We start from the raw sequence: 21,604 nt of genomic DNA on the forward strand, positions 1-21,604 counted from the left end.
CAGTCATGGTGGGTTTTTTTTAACGAGCAACTGTAGAAGCCATCCACGTAAACACAGAAAAAGACACAGCAACTTTACAGAGCTCCAGATAGGTATTATCCTTATGCTCCCATTTACATCAAAGCACCTTCTTTGAATGAAATCTATTAGATATATTTCCCTCCTTTCTACCAGTTTGACAATTAAGATAGTTTACAATATAAAGTGTCCAAACTATAGACTAAACAGCAATGCAAATTAAATATAAGGATAAATGTCAAACATTAAAATTAAATTAACAGTTAACAACATGGAGAAAGACAAGTGTTTTTACTAAATGTCTAAGTACTAGGAAATCACATTGAGTTAATACATTTAGATCAAGTAAAGTCCTTAGCTACATATTCTGCATCCTCATTTCCCTTCAGCTGTGGTTGAAACTTGCTGTTGAAGTCTGGTAGTGGCATGTCAAATCCAGCTTTTCCTTTCAGCCAAAAAGTCCTTTGCTGTCCTTTACCCTAGCAATAAACAAAAACATAGCTCTTTTATATATCATCAAAAGCAAAGTTATTCATATGTGGTAAGTATCAATACCCATAACTACAGAATGTTGGAAAAGAACAGTGAATCTCAAAGTTTGTGGCTTGACCCAGCTTGGGGGTGGTGCAGAGGGGAACTGGGCCACATGAGCCACAGGCTATTGTGCATGCACATGAGTGCCTGCTGCCCGCCACTCACACAAGTTGAGTTGCACATGTGCACACATTCTTTGGCCAGCCACTCACATGGCCCAATTCCAAATAGGCCATAGCCGGTAGTGGGCTATGGCCTGGGAGTTGGGGATCCCTGGCCTAGAAAACTGCCAGCTTTTAGAAAGGATTAGCATTTAGCATGAGTAAAAGTATTACTTTAAGGAAAGGTAATGAAGAAGAAATGGAAAAAATGCAATCTTGGGTCTGCCGCTTTTCACTATCCCAATCTTTCTTCATAAGAAGACTGCTTCTAAAAAGCCATCCAATATTTCGGATTTACAATCATTTCTTTAACATTTATTTTGGATCTTCCCTGCTTAAATGGTCCAACAAAGTGTCAATATCTGGCAATCTGATTTCCTAAAAATACTAAAGTAGGTCAAACCTAGTTAAGTAGTTGAGTGAGACCCAGGTTTCTAGGCTACATTAAAGAACCAAAAAACCAAACTAGAGTTATTGGAAACTTTACTATCTCTCAAACAAAGCTCATCAATTTGGGTGCATGCATGGTTTTGTACTGAAAAGGCATAATTGTAATGTAGTGATTGCTCAAAGTATAGATCAATCAACAAATGGTAGTAATGTCAAAGCCCTGAGATAGGGATGGACAATGTGACATTTTCAATATTGCTGCAGTTCCCATAGTCTTTCATAGTTTTAGCAATGCTGACTAGCTCTGATGAAAGCTGGAGTTTAATAGTATCGCAAAATTACACACTGTCGAAAGCTTTCCACATAACATTTAACTATAGGAGAGATAAGATAGAATATATTGCATTATGGCTTGCTAAATCTCCCTTTAATAATTTATTCTTCTAACCCAGTCCCATTTTTTCAGCTAGAGTATGACCTGATTCTGTGAAATGCATACCTTTATTCTTATAGTTCCTCTTTCTTCCAAATTATAACCACCAATTCTTTGAAGAGCATTTGCTGTGGTATTAGAAACATGGATTTGCAGAGCTAAGAAATGGAGGAGACAGCTATTGTGTATTTTTATTAAAGTTTATAAATATAAAAAAGGAAAAAGTACAGAGAAAAAGAAAAAACAATAAAGAAAATGTACGTAAAGAAATTATTCCCTCTCCTTTAAGACAAATACAAACTTTAGTAATTTATCCCCATCTTCAGTCTGCCATAGCTTCCCTGGAAGTGCACTGATATAAAGTTTTTGAAAGTATTCTACTTTAAAAAGTTTTGTCTAATAACATTTCCTCCTATCTATTAACTCTTAATTACAAATTAGGGTCCAGCTGTCAAGCTGATTGCAGTTCAGGTGGTCTTCATATTTAAGAATTAATCTGGAATCTTTCTCTTTTTTTCTAATAATGAGCAACCAGATGTTTTCTCTACCATAGCTGTCACTCTGCTGCTTGCTTCACATTGCATCTTTTGCCATCTTGACATAGGCAATGGCAGGAGGGATAGAGATTGGAATATGTTTGCAGGGTGGGGATGGGGTCTGAAGCAGAGTCAGTCCTGATTCTGAGAAACACCAAACAAGCACAAGGTCAGCAAAAGGAATGTAAAGATGGGAAAGGCACAAACTCAGGGTCCATTTCCAAAAGAACCTGAGAACTTTTAATTGGACAATGACTGATAATTGGGGGGGAGTGGCCATGGGGAAAGGGGAAGTTAATTGCATTGCCTTAACACCAAGCTGATGGACTCTGCCTGCTCTAATCTGTAATCACTTTGTTCTCTTAAGACTTGGAGGGGAAACGACGCAGGAGTCTTTATTTGCTAATTAAATAAGTAGGATGGATGACACTACCTGAGCACAAAAATAATACTCTTTCTCTGCAACTTCTCAGCAGTATAAGAATTTTATAATTAGCTATTACTGCCATCCATTTATACACCTATAGACTACTGTGCAATCTCTGACAACAGGCTGCAGTAATAAAATGGTGTGTGTGTGTGTGTGTGTGTGTGTGTGTGTGTGTGTGTGTGTGTGTGTGTGTGTATCTTACATCAGTCTTTTATTTTGTTTCTAACAAATGATAACATACGTAAGCTGGTGCTTTCCATCCGTGAGGCTGTGTTCACAGAGTCTCCAAAAAGACAATAGCGTGGCCTTGTGATGCCTACTACTCCTGCAACAACAGGGCCTGGAATGACAAAGATTAAAAATTATTTCAGCTACAAATAAAAGGCATACAAGATTCTGTCATGCTTTATTGCTTACTGAAATATAGAAAAAAATGAATTTTAGGCCATCTAATCTGAATATTGGAATAAGTAGCTTTTACATTAAGGTGACCAGACGTCCCGATTTCAGTGGGACAATCACGCTTTATAACAATTTGTCCCATGTCCCAGGCCGTTTTTAAAAAGTCCCGATTTTCTGGCTTCATGTTGAAAGCCCAGTGGATTTGCTTAAGAAATCCTAACCGGGGCAAGACAAAGGACACCCTGTCTAATCCCTCTCTCTGTCTCAGTACTTTCATTAAAGATATTAAAACGTTAAAGCAACAAAACGGACCCCCCCCCCGCGGCCCTTTTACCTCATTTTATACGAAAAAATGACCAAGTACCATAGAGCTGCAGGAAACACTTGGCTAGAGGTTGCAAGTGTTACTTCCTGGATTTTCCGGAGGGGAGGGGCACAGAGGTTGGAGGTCTGCTCCAAAATGGTGGCAAAGTTTCTTTGAAAAATATTTCCCTGACTAATTTCACCATTTCAATTTGCTCAGTTCTTTGTATTAACATCTACATCATTCTGGGTTAACTTGTAGTGCAAGCCTGCTGGTAAGTGAGCTGGGTTTTTTTCTTTTATTTTTTTAATGTATTTTAAAACAATATTTTATTTATTGTGCATAGGATTTTTTAAAATTCTGTGTGATTCTTTTTTTAAATTGTCTTAGACTATTTAAAAAAAGATTCTATCCAAAATAAATTGAAGTGAAACCATGTTTAAAAATTCTATGCACAATACTTTGAAATATATTGTGCATAGAAAGAATAGTTTGAAATGTTTTATTTCAATTTATTCTGTGTGGATTCTTTTTTTAAATTGTCTTAGGCTATTTAAAAAAAGATTCTATCCAAAATACAAAATACCAGCTGCAGTTATTCACTTAATAACTGTGGCCAGAAAGGTAGTATAATGGGCTTAGTGACCAAAGTTACAATGGCATTGAAAAAAGTGACTGATGACCATTTTTCACACTTAGCAACCATTGCAGAATCCTCATGGTCACGTGATCAAAATTTTGATGTTTGGCAACAGTTACCATTTATATTTGTAAATTGTAGTTATGTTGAAATAAAAAAAATATATCACAATACTATTTTTGCGTTGTATGAAATTTTTTGTTGCTCCGTATAAAATTTTTAATCAACACCACCCCCCCGGTCAAAGGTGTCCCTCTTTACCAATCTGAAAATTTGGTCACCTTATTTTACATATATTTTGTTTTCCCAACTATAGTGGTTTTCCTATTCTGCAGAATGCTCTTATTTCTAAAGTATTTATTGAATAACTAATTTTTCTAAATATAAGAGCCAAAGTTGTATAAAACTATGCTTAAGAACATGGATCAGGTTAACCATCTTTCCACTATAGTCATCTACTACACAGCTAGTATGAAGGGCTAAAATAAGTCAATTAGAATCCAATTAAAAATCCATTTAATCTAATATCTTGTTTTCCCAGAAAAAGATATTTATTTTGTTCAGAAGCTAACTTTTCTGAAAAAAATATGTGAATGGTTCAGGCGAGTATAATGCAAAGAATGTCCTGATGCATTCCCTATATAATATTAATAAAGGTGTTTTGGTAACATAGCACATAGATGAATACTGCATATAAATAATTATATCCTTAATACTATAGCATCTGATAGACATTATCACAACCTTCTGGATGTTTCATGGAGATTATTCCTATGAGATTTGTGTACAGATTTGAACATGTAGAACTCCATTCTTTCTCTGAATATATAGAACAAACTTGTGGCCCATGGGCCAGATACCTCATGTGTTGGCCACTCCCACACAGTTTTAGCAAAGGGGGGATGAGTTGAGATATGTCACATGATGACAATGTGACAATAGGAGTTTGACACCTCTGATATAGAGGATAGCAGCAGACATCTGGAAGTAGGATGGCAAGAAGAACTACCATCCCTCACTACCCTCCCTCAGCCAGTGACTGGTTTACGCATTATACACATTATATGGCTTCTTTGATTTTTGGCTTGTGAATACAACCATTTCAGTTAATAAAGCATGAATTATAGTCAACTTCAGTTTATTATAAAGTAGTTAAACCATTACTTAATATGATATATATGATTTCCATTCTAGAATAGAATTGAATAGAACAGGACAGGACAGAATAGTATAGGAACGAATAGAATAGGACATAATAGAATAGAATCAGAAAAAAGTAACCAGATTAATTCTCAAGCATCAAATGTAATGTTCTAACTCATTTCGTATTGTGACCACCTGAAACACAAGCACATATCTTAGGATGGGATCTAGGATTAAGTTAAAAGTTGTAATGTCTCTCTAAAACACAGACAGAAAAAATCAAGGCGATGATTTTTTATACTGTATCATTTAATATCCTATAAAATAAACATCCTGAGAGATAAATAATGAATTATAACCGATAAAAGAAGCAATTCTTCTTAGTTCATCAAAGATCCCTATCTTAAAGGAAATTTTGCAATGGGGGGATATAACAGTATTGGCTCAAGTCTAAAGGACACTTCCAACTCAGTTTATCTGACATAAATCAAGAAGAATAATAAATTGCAAGTGTTTGCTGATTCTGTGCCAATGAGCAGTATGTGATATGATAAATTCATTTCCACAAAAGGTCAATTCAGTTAAGATCTGAAAGTCCAAAGATATTTATGCTATTCACCTGTATGAATTCCAATTCGCACCCTCAATTTTTCATTAGGCAAGTGTCTGATTTTGAATGATATAATTGCACTGAGAAAGTGCAAAGACATAGTGGCAATTTCTTCAACATGTTTTTCCCCATTGGGAATGGGGAGACCACTAGCCACCATGTAGGCATCTCCAATAGTTTCAACCTAGAAACAAAAAAACTCATCATTTGCATTTGTAGACAGACAGAACTTGGATAAAGTTTTCAGATAAAGATAATGATATATGGAAAATTATGGATATTTTTTTCGTGGCTCCTGAGAGGAATGATGCAAATATCCTTTATTGGGGATTCCCCCCCCTACCTTGTAGACATCATATATTTGAATGATATTATCAAATAGACTATATAGGTCATTGAGGAGAGTGACGACTTGCAAGGGAGAGCTGAAGGAGCATAACTTAGTGAAGCCAACGATATCTGAGAAGAAAATGGAGACTGATTCAAAGCTTTCAGGTTCCACTGATCTTCCAGCAACAAGTTGTTCTCCTATAAAACTGGAACATAAATGGATGAGAGATAAATTCTGCCTCTATTCAAGATTCTTAAAATCATAAAAACCTGCAAGTTATATACAATTTATCATCCCCATAACAAAATAGTTCTTTATTCTTCAAGATTGGATTTATTTACCACAGTATCTAATTGATCCATAGCTTTGCAATACAGCAATAATGTTATTTGTTTAAAAAATGTGTGTACTGCAAAAGTCAGAATTTACGCCTGCAAATCTGATAAATTAACCTAAATGAGCTTTATTGGAAAGAAAGGATCAGGTTCCAGCACAGGAATACTACCGTAACTACCAATTGATTTTCAAAGGAAGCCTCTCTGTATGCTCCATTATGGTGGCAATATTTTTTTTAAAAATCATTCTAGTGCCTTTATAATGCAACCAGCCTAAGAGAATGGAGGAGGTTGGGGGGAGGTAGGTTGGTACATTACTGTAACAGGGTAACAGTACATATGGTCTTAGTTTGTTTAATTGCCAAAGCTGTTCCCAGGCTGGGAAATACTTTTCAGATCTAGGAAAACATTAGACAATCTATTGGGAGCCACATGCCAAAAGTAGTGAAAGTGGAATTAAAGTCACTGTTAGACAAAACCGAGCAAAAAGTTGGATGAAGCCAAACTAAATGTGGGTGGGTCTATCCTCTTGCACTTCGTGCATTTCTTTTCTTTTTCTCTCTTCTCATTCAATAAATTTTTGAGAGCAGTAAATCAAAATAATTGTAGGAGGCATTGAAATTAGACCAGGACTAATCTAGACCATGAAAGGAAATTGTGTGCTTTGAATTGCTCATCCTTTTCTAGAAAAAAGTACTCGTCAAAACTCAGCAGAGATCTCAGCTGAAAGAGCCGAGGTGGCGCAGTGGTTAAATGCAGCACTGCAGGCTACTTCAGCTGACTGCAGTTCTGCAGTTTGGCTGTTCAAATCTCACCGGCTCAGGGTTGACTCAGCCTTCCATCCTTCCGAGGTGGGTAAAATGAGGACCCGGATTGTTGTTGGGGGCAATATGCTGACTCTGTAAACCGCTTAGAGAGGGCTGAAAGCCCTATGAAGCGGTATATAAGTCTAACTGCTATTGCGATTGCTAAGTTTATTACCAAGTTTTTAAATAATCTGATGTTTACTATATGGAAGATTAAACTGCTAAACAGAAGCATGGATGAAGGACCTTTCATAGATTCAGATTTAATGAGATTAATTTTGAGCCATGTATATCTAGATTCTTTATAAAAAGGATGAAAAATTAGAATTACCATTTCCCTTTTGTAAGTAAGTTGCCACTATCATTGCCTTATTCCAAGATATTTTGAGACTTCATTCTAGATGCATTTAATTCTTAATAATCAAAGCTGTATTCTGACATAATGCCAAATCAGCAAATGAAAACAATCTACTGTATGTACTGAAACATTTTTCATATTTCTGTCTCCCTTTTCCTAGGAGTGATGTGAAAAAGAAGTTTCATTTCTAATATGTAAGAAGTAAGCATTGTCTGATTCTGTTGCAATGTATTTTGCACAAAGCAGACTTTCATTATAAAGATGTATCCAAATTTTTTCATGTTCTATGGAATTGATGTGATTTCAGGTATTGAGTGACTGAACTAATTATCTCACTTTCAGTGGTCCATAAATATAGCCACTAATTTAGATCCAGCTCTACTCTTCCAAATCATAGTTTGTTCTTACTTTGCAATTTTATTTGTGAAAAATTATAGTACTGTACCTGCAAATTAGAATGCTTTAGTTTAAATGAAAAAGCCAAATAAAAGTTTATAGCAAATGAACGTACTAAGAATAGGATTCTCTAGGGTAAAGGGTAAAGATCGTGTCTACCAATGCATTTGTTCTTACATTCATCCTCATGCCCCTCAGACCTCTGAGGTAAAGATTGCTCTGTGATCTACACTTTTTAATTATTAATCAGAAAAGAACTGGAATTGTAACAAAAAATATTCTACAATACATTGAGAGTCAATTTAGCTTGGGGCTAGACCTATTATGCAGGATAAAAACCTGTAGACAATCTACTCAGAAATAAAGGAGGAAAAAAGTGAAAAAGATTTCCCTTACCTAGGTAACATGGTTGATAAAAGTGTTTCTGTTTTCTTTTTTTCTGCCAATAATAAGGTCGTTCTTGCTTCAACTACTTCTTCCAGATGATTTGCATATTTTTCCAGTTTATTAACCATGTTGTCCAAGATACTAAAATGGCTTTTAGAAGTGTTCAAAAAGCAAATATTAAATGAAACTTACTTTACCAGTCTACAAAAGTATAATGTAGGAGAATGTGCTATTGCTTCTGAACTTCTATTCATTAAAAATTTTATTCTGTATGATTATAAAAGATTGAAAATGCCCTGATAACCACAACAATAATTAATTAAAACTACTGAAACTCTCCAGTAGTTTTAACTAAATGTATTGATAATACCTTTTTTCCCAATAAGTTATCAACCTAAAAATCAGATAATAGCGTATAAAAGTGCTCAAATTCATGTTCATTATGTACATCTTCTGACTGATCTAAGAGGCTCATCTTCCAGCATAATATTATTTCATCTTTTGGTACTGTCCATGGAATGTTATTAGCAAGGATACTGGAGTGGGTTGCCATTATCAAAAGAGTGTGTCCAAAGATGGCTATATATCCATGATTTAATATCCATTATTAATTATTATTATATACTAATTAATAATTATTAATACTGGATATTTACATATATAGTCATATTTGGATAGACTCTTTCAATACTAGAAAACTACTGGTTACAAAACTTCTGAGTAATCATTTTAATAAAACAAGAATAATAAACTTTTGTAGTCCTCTTTGCAAATAACTCCATTTCTTGGTTTGGGGGAGGCAAGCATGTAAGAATGCTGAACTATATATCTTTATTTTATTATGTATTTAGTATCTTCATTAAGAAACCAACACTTTAATATTTGAAATATCTTCATCCTCAATATCAAATAAAGAATAATGGTGAACAGAGATACTTTTGCTACAAGAAAATATTTACCTATCAGGGCTGGCGTCTCTTAGTGCTGTCTTTATCTCAGAGAATATTGGCCTCTTTTCTGGATTTTCATTCCAACATGCCTTCAAAAGTTCAGTTACCTTGCAATTGCATTTATCTATTGAAATAGAAGGTCGCAATGGAACAGAAGACTTAGAGTCCTTGATTCTTTTTATTATTTCTGGAATTAATGAACACAGCAAGGTCTCAAAATATTACACATTTTGATTTTCATCAAATATCAAACCATAAATCATGACTTAAACTGTAATAACTTGTTGTACATTGTCCAAAGGCACTTGTTTGTGAGATGGGTTGCCATGTTAATGTGACAAATAAATGATTAACACATTGCATTAAGGCAAAGTCAATCAAATTACATTTATAACTTAGCACAGGTTTAGGAAGTGGCAAATTTAAGGATGGCATCTAAAATCTCAGATCTGACCATTTCTAAATCCATGCTAAGCCATAAATGCTATTTGGTTGGCTTTGGCTTACTGCAATTCGTGGATCAAGTTTTGTAGACCAGATGAATCTGGTCATGCATCTATTCACTAGAATCATGCAGATTCAACAACAAAGCAACTAATTTTCATTAATGCAATTTGAGTTTTTACTCTTTTAAAAAATAACCAGGAAATGGGAGTGGAATACTTAAGTAGGGTGTGTAAACAAAAAAGAAAAGAACAGGCCTGAATGTTGAATAATGTTCAGTAATAATATGTACATCTCATTTCAAATGGCTTTTTTTTTTAAAATCAAGCTCCTTTTAACATAGCTCCCAATTTTGTTGCTGAAATTTAGTCCCACAATGGGCATATTTGAGAAAGCACTTTTTCAGACTGTTTACAAAGGAGGGAGGGGGTTGTTTGACTTTCAAACAACAATCTCCCTCTTTTTACATACAAAAATATAATGGAAAAATTGAATTGGATGATGTCATAGCATCCCTGGGGAAAAATATTGTATGTTGTATTTGTGATCAACACCTCCCACAGCTTAGAAAAGAAACATATGTACATCATAAGAACCATATCAATGTGGGACAGACTTGTTTAACAATGTAATGGAAGGTTAGCTGCACCCATAGCAGGCAAAGATCTATTGAAGAGATTCAGATTATTCTAAATAAAGAATTGCCAAGCAGTGACTTTATAAACAAATTCTAAGATATAATCTAACATGTAGGGGAGCAAAAGGCATGGTATATATTTTTCTTCTTATCAGGAGAAAAATATGTAGGGAAAAAGATAAAAGACAGAAACTAGCTCATTTGGAATACTTGGTGTATGAATACTTGGCTTTAAAAATGGTTGTCCTTATGGAAAAATAGAATCATGTCATCTGAACTGACAGGTTCAGGTAGAAATATCTCAAAATCGGATACAAGTCTTAGTATAGGGATGCATACTATTCTTTTTTAAATGTTAAACATATTCTGTAGATTAGCTAGCAGACATACATGAGTACATAATACTTCCTAAGGACTTTTGGCTTACATACTCTATCTATACATACATATAAACAGATTATAAATGTTTATATGTGTATTTGTCTAAACAAATTTTTCTACATATCAATGTTGCAGAATAAATGTCACAATTTATCACAATAAGAAGAAAAAGGAGAACCTTCTGCACTCTTATTTTGATCTTGAAATGGACCATCTTCATGATTGTATATCAATTCTCTCATAATAATAGCAAAACTGTAAATATCACCCTTCTGGGTGCCATGAAATGGATACTCCTCCATTCTAAGCAATTCGGGAGCTGTCCAGAATAAATCTGCAAACAAACAAACAAACAAAATGGGACAGATTAATAGGATGTGGACTTTTAGAGTTCTTGTTTCAAATACTAATGATATCTAAAGCAATATTTTAATGTTTCATGTTTTACCCCAATTCTGACAAATTATGAGATATTTTTGGTGGCCTTTAGGAATAAGTGTTTATATATGATTATTGCTTATTTATACAATAATTCAATCCTATCTAGCCTGCCTGCCAGCCTGCCTGCCTGCCTGCCTGCCTGCCTGCCTGCCTGCCTGCCTGCCTGCCTGTCTATCTACCATAGACATCAGAATGGTGAGTATGCAACAAGGTGATCAGACATGGCAGGTTCCGTATCTGGTTACTGCACATGATAATCTCAATATTTTTTCCTCCCAAAATATTTAAATACTGAGATGTTACAAACTAAATGCTTAGATGGTTGATGTTCTTTGGACTCCTAATTATATAGGGCTCTTACCAGCATAGTTCGTCTCTTCCTCTATTATTCTAGATTTTCTTCTGTATTTAAGTTCCCATAAGCCAAAGTCACACAGCTTGATTTGCATGCGACTGTCTACCAGACAGTTTGTAGGTTTTAAGTTTCCATGAGATTTCAGAGGGCTGTTGTGGATGAAGAACATACCCTGAAAAGAAACACACAGAGTGTAAGTTTGTATGAGAGAGAAATGCAGAAATACAAAGATATTAGTATGATAGGGGGAATAATCTACAGATAGCTGCATGATTCTTACAGCAATAAGTAGATCATATTAAGCAAAAGAAATTAGCACTATATAATATTTACCATGAACAGCAACAGCAAGTTTTCAATTTTTGATTGACTTTAATCATAATATAGTCTCTTTTGAGAGTGGGCGGCATACACAATTTAATAAATAAATAAATAAATAGTCTATTATAGCTTTTCATTCTAGAGCATTGTTTTTCCAGTACTGCCAGAACTTTTCTTTGACATCAAAATTAGGAATAATTATACAGATACTTGTCTAGAAATATGGTCTCTAGCAGATCCCAGGTTTATATATTAAATATCCAAATTCAGACCAAGAATTACAATCTCATTTATTAAAAATATAACTCAACCCAATAATAGTTAACCCAAGTAGAATAACCTTTTCCCTTTATTTTCTTTGTTCTTAGAATTAGGATCTAAAGTAAATATACAATTAAGATGCACAGCCATTTCTACATCTACACATGTGTGCACACATACACCCTCACAAAGAGAGAGAATAATACTACTTAAAGAGCTGCCACACAACCATGACAAGAACAGAGATAATGTGTCCTCTAATTTTATTCAGTTGCTTTACTAATCAGCAGTTTTCAAACTGCTAATTTTTGTAATACAACATGATTCTTCTACGCCATACTTACATTGACTATGTCATAGGCAAAAGAGATTTTGAAAATCCAATCCAGTTCAATAGCAGAATGTAACAAAACATCCTAGAAAAAGAATCAGCACAGAAATATTATGGATTTTTTGGGTGGGGGCGGGGAAGATGGATTTCTGATTTATTCATACAATTTATCCTTAATCTATTCCATGTGTTTCTATATTAGCTCAATGTTTTTAAGCATGCTCTACATGATTTATTTATGTCAGTTCATTATAATGTAGTTTACTTATGAGAATTTCAAAACGTTTACAATACATTTGAAAACTAAGAGTACAGTCTAAAGTTATAGCTTTTTGTTGCACACACCACTTTGCTGTTGCTCGGCTTAGGGCATGTCCATCAATTTGTGATGTGTCATGATGGCAACAGAAAATAATCTTATAATCTCCTTTGAGGGCTCAGAGCACTGGACTGAGAACAGGAGAAGAATGTGAGCCTACTCCTAGTTATCTATACAGAAAATACCTCAATTTGTCCTACTCAGCAATGGCGGTTCTATTCTGGTTGAGCTTATTATCATATTTTCCTTGCAGAAATTCTAAGGATAAGACCCTCTAGCAGGCCACAGAGAAAGCTTTCTGATGTGATACCTAACAAAAAATCTTGCAAGCATCTTGCAGGAGTCAAGAATTTTTTGTTTATTCCTAATATACAGAGTCTAGGGGTTTAGTTTTTGATTTCTATTCTTGTCCATCAATGCCAGTATTGTAAAATGTGGCTTGAAAAACTGTATTGTTGAAGATCTTTTTGAAATACTTTCTCCTGGCTGAGATGCAATTATTGTAGTTTGGAAAATCAATGCTGGTAAAAGGTCACAAGTGAGACACAGTTTAAATCAGAAGCTGAATTTGTGCTTTCACATTATCCCTGTTTCCAAAGATATAAATTATATATTTATGTATCAATTTATGTTCTGAAATTTGATCACAACAAATACCAGTGATTTCTTTGTTTCATTTTTTTTATTTTTTATTTCAGTTGATTAAATGACATCACACTTCTTTGCTTCAATTGCATTTCTGATTTACTGTCTCATTTCTTGTTGTTCTAAACCAGATCCAAAAGGGCAGACCAACTGTAAGACTTTTTTGAACTGCTTTTTTGAAAGAATTATAACTGATAATTTCCCAGTAACAGAACACAAGTACTATTAGTGTTTCTAATCCTTTCCAGATCTATCATTAAAATAAAAAAATCAGTCCAGTGCATTTGGATCTGTTTTAGTACTGTAAGTCTGCCAATTAGTTTGAGGCTTAATTTCTTCTTCCAAAACGAGTTCATGCCTGAGAAGAATTTATGTGACTACATATTCAGCTTTATTTCACAAACAAGGTCAGTGTGTAACCATGTCCCTTCTGGATGAGCTATTAAGACTGCGTGCTTTACCTGTATAGTATTGTTATTTAAGTATGTGTTGGGAAAGAAGATTAAACAAGATTCAAATTCTTATTCTGTAATACTGCATAGAATAAGATTTTGAATCTTGCTTAATCTTCTGTCCCAACTAATACTTATATGATAATAATAATAACAATAATAATAACAACAACAATAATAATTTTGAATGTTCAGTTGACTGAGTTTCATGTTTAATGAATAAAAGATGATGATGATGATGATGATGATGATTATTGGTAAAGCACACACTATTATTAATTCATCTAGAAGTGACATGGTTACACACTGATTATGTTTGGGCAATAAAGCTGAATATATATCAATTGCTTTTCCAGGAAAAAGTATGATCATCAGCTACTAGGAAATGACTTTTCAGAAAAATGGCTTTTCTACATCTTTCTTTTATTAGATAGCTTACAGATAACCAAAGAGTAAAACTGGGAAAATGACTGACTGTTTAAAGACTGACTATTTAGGGGAATTCTATTTTTGGAGTAGCATACAATTTTCTCCTTATTCTGGCAGCCAGACAAGAGGTTTAATTTTATGTTAATCTCATTTCTGTTCGTATGACACAACTGATATAAATTACATATGTCATACAAAAAGGCCACAATGGTATATATAGAGAATTATAGACTTGATGTTAGTCAAAGGGTAACTATTTCATAATATAGAATATATAAAATGGAACTATTTTTTAACAGTACTGTATAACTAATCCTTAGCCATTCTTTTGCATAATGCTTACTTTTAGACTTCCCTTCTTACAATAATGCATTACAATGCAGATATTTGGAACTTCTGGACATATTCCAAAAAAGATCACCAGATTTTCATGTCTCAATTCTCTCATCTGAAATAAATAAAATTTGATTAATGCTTATCAATTCTTAATTTCTTCTGCACAGAACCCAGCCTATATCGATATCAAACTCTATAGGAAGTCAATCAATCTTGATAAGACATTTGGCTCTGGTTCTGAATGGGATTGTGTTTTTTGAAGGATCAGATTCACAGCATTGGTTACCAAGACTGCTTATCAAGTAATTCATCTCTTGATAAATCAATTTATCAGTGGTCTTATCAATGTTTTACCAAAATTGTCACTGACATTGTAAAATAATTTTTATCCATTGTAATGGAGAAAATGTGTATTTTAATTGTTTTTTCTACCAGAGAAGAAAATAAGTTGGATATGAAGATTTTAAAATTAAAGAAATCATTGTAACTGTGGATAACTAGGCTCAGCAATAGAAGAAGTTACTAGAGGAAATCTTGCTAGCAGAATGCTCTATTCCCAAGAGGGTGTTGAGCTGAAGGAAACTAGAATTGATCATTTGAATAAGAGGAGAAGATAGTAATGTACACAAGCTACTAATGAAGTCATGTAATGTTGCCATTCTTTCTTTCAAATAATCTTCTATCACAAAAGTGCCTACCACCTCTAATAAATCAAGGTAAATATTTAATTTTGTGTGACTTCATTAAAACTATTCAGGTTTTAGGAGTAAAAATTAAATAATAGAGTAGTAACCTAGGTACTAATACTTAATTGTAGTAGCAAGTTAGATATTACTAACCCAGGTTATTAACCTAGGTTCAAGTTTGAAATTCAACTGTAGAAACTGAAGATTTAAAGAAGACACAGATTTTCAACAAAGGATTTTAAAAAGCTGATGAAATAGACATACCATTTGAATTTCTTGAAAAACTGATGGTTTCCAAACCAAGGCATCTGTTTGGTTATCAATGAACTTGACAGCAACAAGAATACCCTGAAATAAAACCCAAAATGGTCAAACAAAAGGTTAGAAGAAGAAAAGCTTATATTTTGTTTGATTTAACATAGAAACCATCTTGGAATAGCCTTGGAACTGAAACATCACTTCCAGATGGGCAAGTAGAAGTTCCTACTTAGTGGAGTGAATAATAAATATCTCCTCTATCTGTTTCTTTTTAACATCTATATGAAGCTACTAGGAGAATCCTATGTTGGCCCAAACATTATGCTGATAATGCTCTGCTAGACATATCTCTCCCAGGCTGAACAGGTGACGTTACTGAAGTACTCACACAAGGCTTTTATGATTTGGATGTGGAAGAAAGGTTGACTTAATCCCTACAAGACAAAATGATTTGGGATTGATGGTCCAAGAATTTTAGGGACATTATATCTTTAAGTATGAAAGGGATTTTATTTGGCAGCTTTTGCACAATTACTATTATCTAGATTTCTAGATACAACAAGCTTTCCTGGTCAGGAGGCCCTGCTCAATGTCTTACCCTGGTCACCTCTTGGTTGGATTTACTGCAATGCACTCTATGTGGATCTTGCTTGAAGAACATCCAGAAACCACAAATGGTGCTGAGTGCAGTATTGGTTATCTTAATATGCTTAGGCCACACTGCAACTGTTGCCAATTGCCTTCTGTATGTGATTTAAGGTATTGGTGGTTACCCTGAAGGTCCTACATAATTCCAGACTTGCTGATGGGGGCACCTTTTCCTGTATTCTTCTGCCCATCCAGCTAGATAAAATAGTGCCAATTCCTGTAGAGGAATTCAAAGTCAACCTTGATAAAGATATGTGGGATGAATTAAGGGAAAATAAGAAACAACTCTGTCTTGGAAAAGGAGAAAAAAGATTAATTGGAACAGACTACTATGATTTCATTATTTTATATTTCAACAATAAATCAGCACAAATCAGCTGTCATGTAATCATGTAATCATGACCTGGTCTACTTCAAAAGTCTGACAATTCTCTCTAAGTTCTATCTCTCCAAGATCTCACATAATGGATTCTTAGAGGTAAGCACCTAGTAAAAAATTAATGCATTTCATCCATCCTAGTCATCAGGATAATCGTGAATAACTTTCTGTTTCATCTTGCACTGGAGAAATGTCAGGGCCGTGAATTGTATACATTAGTGGGTTTTATTTTCTTTTTGTGTTTATATGTGTATGGGATTTGGTGAAGTATTTTATCTATTTATATTGTTAGTCGACTAGAGGTCTATGGGTATGGGCACCATAATAAACAAACAAACAAACAAACGAATGAATGAATAAATGAACCAACCAACCAATCAATCAATCAATCCCCCTCCAAAAAAACTTGCCTAGATATTTAATTTTGAAATGCATTCTGGTTACTTATTTGATGTACAGTATATTTAGTTTGAAATTGCTCTCACTTAAATTGATTTAAAATGAAAATTATTGCTTAAAATTACGATGAACACTGCCCTCCCCCCCCCCCAAGCTACTTATGACCCTATTTCAAAATTATGACGGCAGAAGGCCTGGGGTAATTTGTCCTTACAAACCCCCCTCAGGGTCCTGCAGTGGCCTTCTGCCTTTCTCCTCCACCCGACCAGAAGCCTACAGCGCTTGAGCCTCCTCCTCACACCCCATCATGTTTATCTTCTGAAGATCTCTGGACCTCATTTTATGGAAGGAGAACAGTCACGTGTACCTGGAACATGCTGCAGTGATCCAAATGCAGCTGCCATTTTGTCTCCACCTACAAACTGCTGCATTTTGCTGCCATAGTATCAACAGTGCTTGTGAAAGCTTCTGCAGCACTGTGCAGAAGTTATTAAAGCAGCAAAATTAAGCCATTTGTATCTGGGCCATACAGCAATGATCCAACGGCAGCCACCATTTTGCTGGCAGGGTAAAAATGCTTTTGGGAGTGTGCCATTCAACCATGCAAAGAAAGAAGTTGTCCCAGAGCTCTGGAAGGCCTTGGAGCTTCGAGGGGTAAGGATAAATAGTGAGAAGAGTGTTTTGCTAGGTAGGATGGGAATCAGGCCTAAGGCCTGATGGGAGTAGAAAAAGGCCTGTAAGGAGCCAAGGCGTGGCAAGTAGATCATGGGCAGTCTTGGGAGAGTCGGGGCAGATGGGCCTTAGCCTGTGCTAGGCCTCCAATGGCCTCCCCAAGGAGGCATTCCACTTAACAGCCGATACATTTGTTTTACATTTCATTGGGAGAGGAGTTTTGGGGGTAGTTAGGTGACATATTTCACCTAATGACAACTGTGATATCTGACCATAAATGGGTAAGCTCAGTTAGGGTCATATTTTGAGCACTACTTGTAGTACCCCAAATTTAATTACTCCACAATTATTATTATCAAAATATTCTAAACCCAGCAAAATTATGTATTAATATTTCAGAACCACTGGACCATGAGCTTCTCAAGTGACATCTCAATGCAATAAAAACTTTTACTGTGTGTTAATTTGCTGTTTTAAATGTTAGTGTGCAATAACTTGAACTTAACTGTGCTAATTTTCAACAAGGTGCGGAGATATGTCCATAAAAACTTTACCAGTTTTAGAACTGGCTAGCCCGTCAGGCCTGGGGACAAGGATAGTTGCCCCTCCCGAATGATGAATGTATGTTGCTTATTACTTTTATTATATGTGTCTATGTCACTGTTTGTACTTCCCCTCCCTGATTTTATGTGAGCCGCCCTGAGTCCCCTCAGGGAAAAGGGCGGCCTACAAATGTTAATAAACGTTACAAACATTACATTACATTACCAAGGAAATAAACAGAAGAGTAACCCCACAAATGGTAAAAGAAATAAGACTACATGCCTTCTGGAAGGACACAGGTTGATATATATCTTTTTTCTTCTTTTGTGCTATAAAATATGGGGTAGAGCTCCGGACCATAGAGTTCCCCTCTCCATTCTCCCATTTCGAGATATATATATATATATATATGTATGTATGTATGTATGTATGTATGTATGTATGTATGTATGTATATATATATATATATATATATATATATATATATATATATATATATATATATATATATATATATATATATATATATACACACATACATACATACATACATACATACATACACACACACACACACACACACACACATACATACATACATATATATATATATATATATAAATATACATATATATATGTAGGTCTCTAGTTGTTCGGGTTTTCTCCCGCGTAGAATTGGAGATGTCTTGGCGACGTTTCGACGAAGTCTCATTCGTCATCTTCAGGCGGCTTCAGACTACTTCAGGTTTGGTGTTTCCAGGAGTAGTTACTCCTGGAAACACCAAACCTGAAGTAGTCTGAAGCCGCCTGAAGATGACGAATGAGACTTCGTCGAAACGTCGCCAAGACATCTCCAATTCTACGCGGGAGAAAACCCGAACAACTAGAGACCTACATATATATATGTGTGTGTGTGTGTGTGTGTATATATATATATATATATATATATATATATATATATATATATATATATATATATATATAGTGTCACAACCCCTGGTATGCCCCAATTATGGGAGGAAGCTAACTGCTTCCATTCTCTGTTCATCGACTCATCACAAGAGACCATTCAGACAGAAAGCCCAATATTTTACTGTTGCCTTTGTTATATTTGTGTTGTATTTGTGCTGATAAATAAATAAAGCTTAATGGTTAAGATATCTGCCTAAGATGTAACACAGCACAGGTTCGAATCCCAGTAAGGGTATGGCTAGCTGATGAGAGCTAAATAGCTTGAAATAGATCTATACTAGTCTCCCTTTATTTATTTATCAGCACAAATACAACATACATATATATATATATAGTTTAACATAAGGAATTTGGATATAAATTGCAAATAATGATTTGGGAAAAAAGGTTTAGAAAATTAATTAATTATTTCTTACTTTGAATATGTTATAAAGGTGTAATGTTATTGGTTATATGAAAGTAAATAGCAAAAAAAATAACTAAGTTTTGTAATTACTAAGTAGAAATTTAGTAACTTATAGATTGTTATGTTAAATAAATAATTGATAAGGACAATAAGGATAAGGGATACAGTTAATGATATTAACAAAAGGACCCTGGACACAAATTGTAAACAGTGACTTGGGGAAAAAAGGGCTTAAAAACCTTGTCAACTAAATTTTGTTTAGAATATGTTATAAAGGTTTAAGACTATTGAATGACTTTGTAATAATTAATGAAATGCCATTAGGTGGTTGTGTTTTTAACTATGGATTATTCTAGGCAAAAGGACACTAAAATAATTTCAATCAAATGAGAACTATGATATGTTGAAAGTAAGATTCATTAAGAACTTTGACATTTAATATGAATGTAAGTAATGACTGTGGAAGAGATGCACGAAAGCTAATTGTAACCAATTGACACACTTTCTACAAGATGTAATGTAAGATGATTATTTTTGTTTGTGTGTTGTTTGTTTAATAAAAATAAAAAAGGCAAAAAAAACCAAACCATTCATTGGATTTTCTGGATGCATTTAACGACCAGTTTCTCTTAGTAATCACATGGCTCACTTAACAACAGCTTTAAGACCATGGTAAAAATGGTTGTAAAGTTGAGTTAGATCATGTAATGCCGGGCTTTGGTCCCAAACTATGACCAAAATCCTGGGCCAAATTGTGGTTGTAAATTGAGGACTACCTAAATACAGGTACTTGGAAACTAGAATCCTAGAAAAATATTAAAATGCAGTGATAGAGCAAAACTAATTTAAACTTTTTTAAAGTTCTTAAATTTTCAAAAATATATTTTACAGGCCTATTAGATGTAAAATGTTTCATGGAATGAAATGTGTCCTGGGAAAAATCAGCAGGACTAAGACAGTCATTCAGAAAAGATGTTTCATATATCTAGGGAGTTCTTGATTTGCAACTACAATTGGGACCAGAACTGTTGCTAAGTGATGCAGTTATTAAGTGAGTCATGCCCAACTTTACAAGTTTTTTTTGCTATAGTTAAACAAATCATATGCTTGTTAAGCAAATTTGGCTTTGTCCATTGACTTTTGTTTGCCGGAATCTTCTTGGGAAGGTCCCAAATAGTCATCATGTGACCCTGGGATACTGCAACCATATAAATGAATGTTCATTTCCAATGATTCAAATTCTGATCATTTTATCACAGAGACACTGCATTGGTTGTAAGTGCGAGTACCAGTCTTAAGTCACCTTTTTAATCATCACTTTGTTTATGATTTGTATGACCATTAAATAAATAATTATAAATCAAGGACTATATGTACAATTAGAAAAATGAAGGAAGTTTCTTCAATTCAAAGAAAGCATCTGTATTTTTTCTTAGGCTTGTACAACTGTTTTGAAAGAAATTCCAGGTCATTTCCTTTTACTGAATTTCATAAACTGCCTAAGTGAGAAGGGCAGAGTAGAAATACAATAAAATAAATAAATATTCTGTCTATGTACAGCCACTTAAAATACTTTGCAGAAATATATTAATAAATATTTTTATTTGGGTGGTATACAGTTCTACATTGCATTTACATTAGTCTAAGAACTTCATTTAATTCCAATTTCTACAAAGCTAATCAAATAATGATGTTATCTTCCCATTTCTATCTATTATTCCATATTCTGTATTTTATACTGCTGGATAGCTTGTGCTTTGTAAATAATGGAAATACTATTAAGCACAATGAAATTAAAAAGATGCACTCTCATTTCATAGTGCATAGTGTACTGTAGTTGGAATATTTATATATCCCATACCTGACATCTATCTATCTATATACATACCTGATACAATCCTACTGTAGTGAAAAAATCTTCTTTTCCTTGTTTGTCTTTCAGTGAGGAATAATTGCTACTGGAGATAAACAAATGAGCCCCAACATTTTCAGTTTGTTCAGGTTCTGATGTGCTTGCTTGAGGCAGATCACATTTTTCCTTTCAAAGTGAATGTAAAATGTTATATTAGGAATTCTAATTGCAAAACAAATCTTCCATTATCATCCAAAAATTACTCTTTTAGAC

At 34.2% G+C, this 21,604-nt stretch overlaps 1 protein-coding gene across 1 annotated transcript in view; it reads right to left on the minus strand.

The window, feature by feature from the left end:
- Positions 1-359: 359 nt before the first annotated feature.
- The window catches only part of LOC106544109 (guanylate cyclase 2G-like), a 50,753-nt gene continuing 29,508 nt past the window's right edge, over positions 360-21,604 (minus strand). Inside the window, exons 9-21 of the mRNA XM_014060265.2 lie at positions 21,368-21,517; positions 15,467-15,550; positions 14,524-14,628; positions 12,349-12,420; positions 11,429-11,594; positions 10,805-10,960; positions 9,174-9,351; positions 8,224-8,364; positions 5,945-6,137; positions 5,611-5,785; positions 2,744-2,842; positions 1,603-1,694; positions 360-497 (exon numbers count right to left, since the gene is read on the minus strand). Of these exons, the coding sequence (XP_013915740.2) occupies positions 360-497; positions 1,603-1,694; positions 2,744-2,842; positions 5,611-5,785; positions 5,945-6,137; positions 8,224-8,364; positions 9,174-9,351; positions 10,805-10,960; positions 11,429-11,594; positions 12,349-12,420; positions 14,524-14,628; positions 15,467-15,550; positions 21,368-21,517 (1,749 nt within the window). The remainder of the gene's footprint in view (positions 498-1,602; positions 1,695-2,743; positions 2,843-5,610; positions 5,786-5,944; positions 6,138-8,223; positions 8,365-9,173; positions 9,352-10,804; positions 10,961-11,428; positions 11,595-12,348; positions 12,421-14,523; positions 14,629-15,466; positions 15,551-21,367; positions 21,518-21,604) is intronic.

Source organism: Thamnophis sirtalis, unplaced genomic scaffold, assembly GCF_051295495.1.
Source record: "Thamnophis sirtalis isolate CommonGarterSnake01/CBP01778 unplaced genomic scaffold, rThaSir2_p1.2 scaffold_11, whole genome shotgun sequence".
Classification (NCBI taxonomy): domain Eukaryota; kingdom Metazoa; phylum Chordata; class Lepidosauria; order Squamata; family Natricidae; genus Thamnophis; species Thamnophis sirtalis.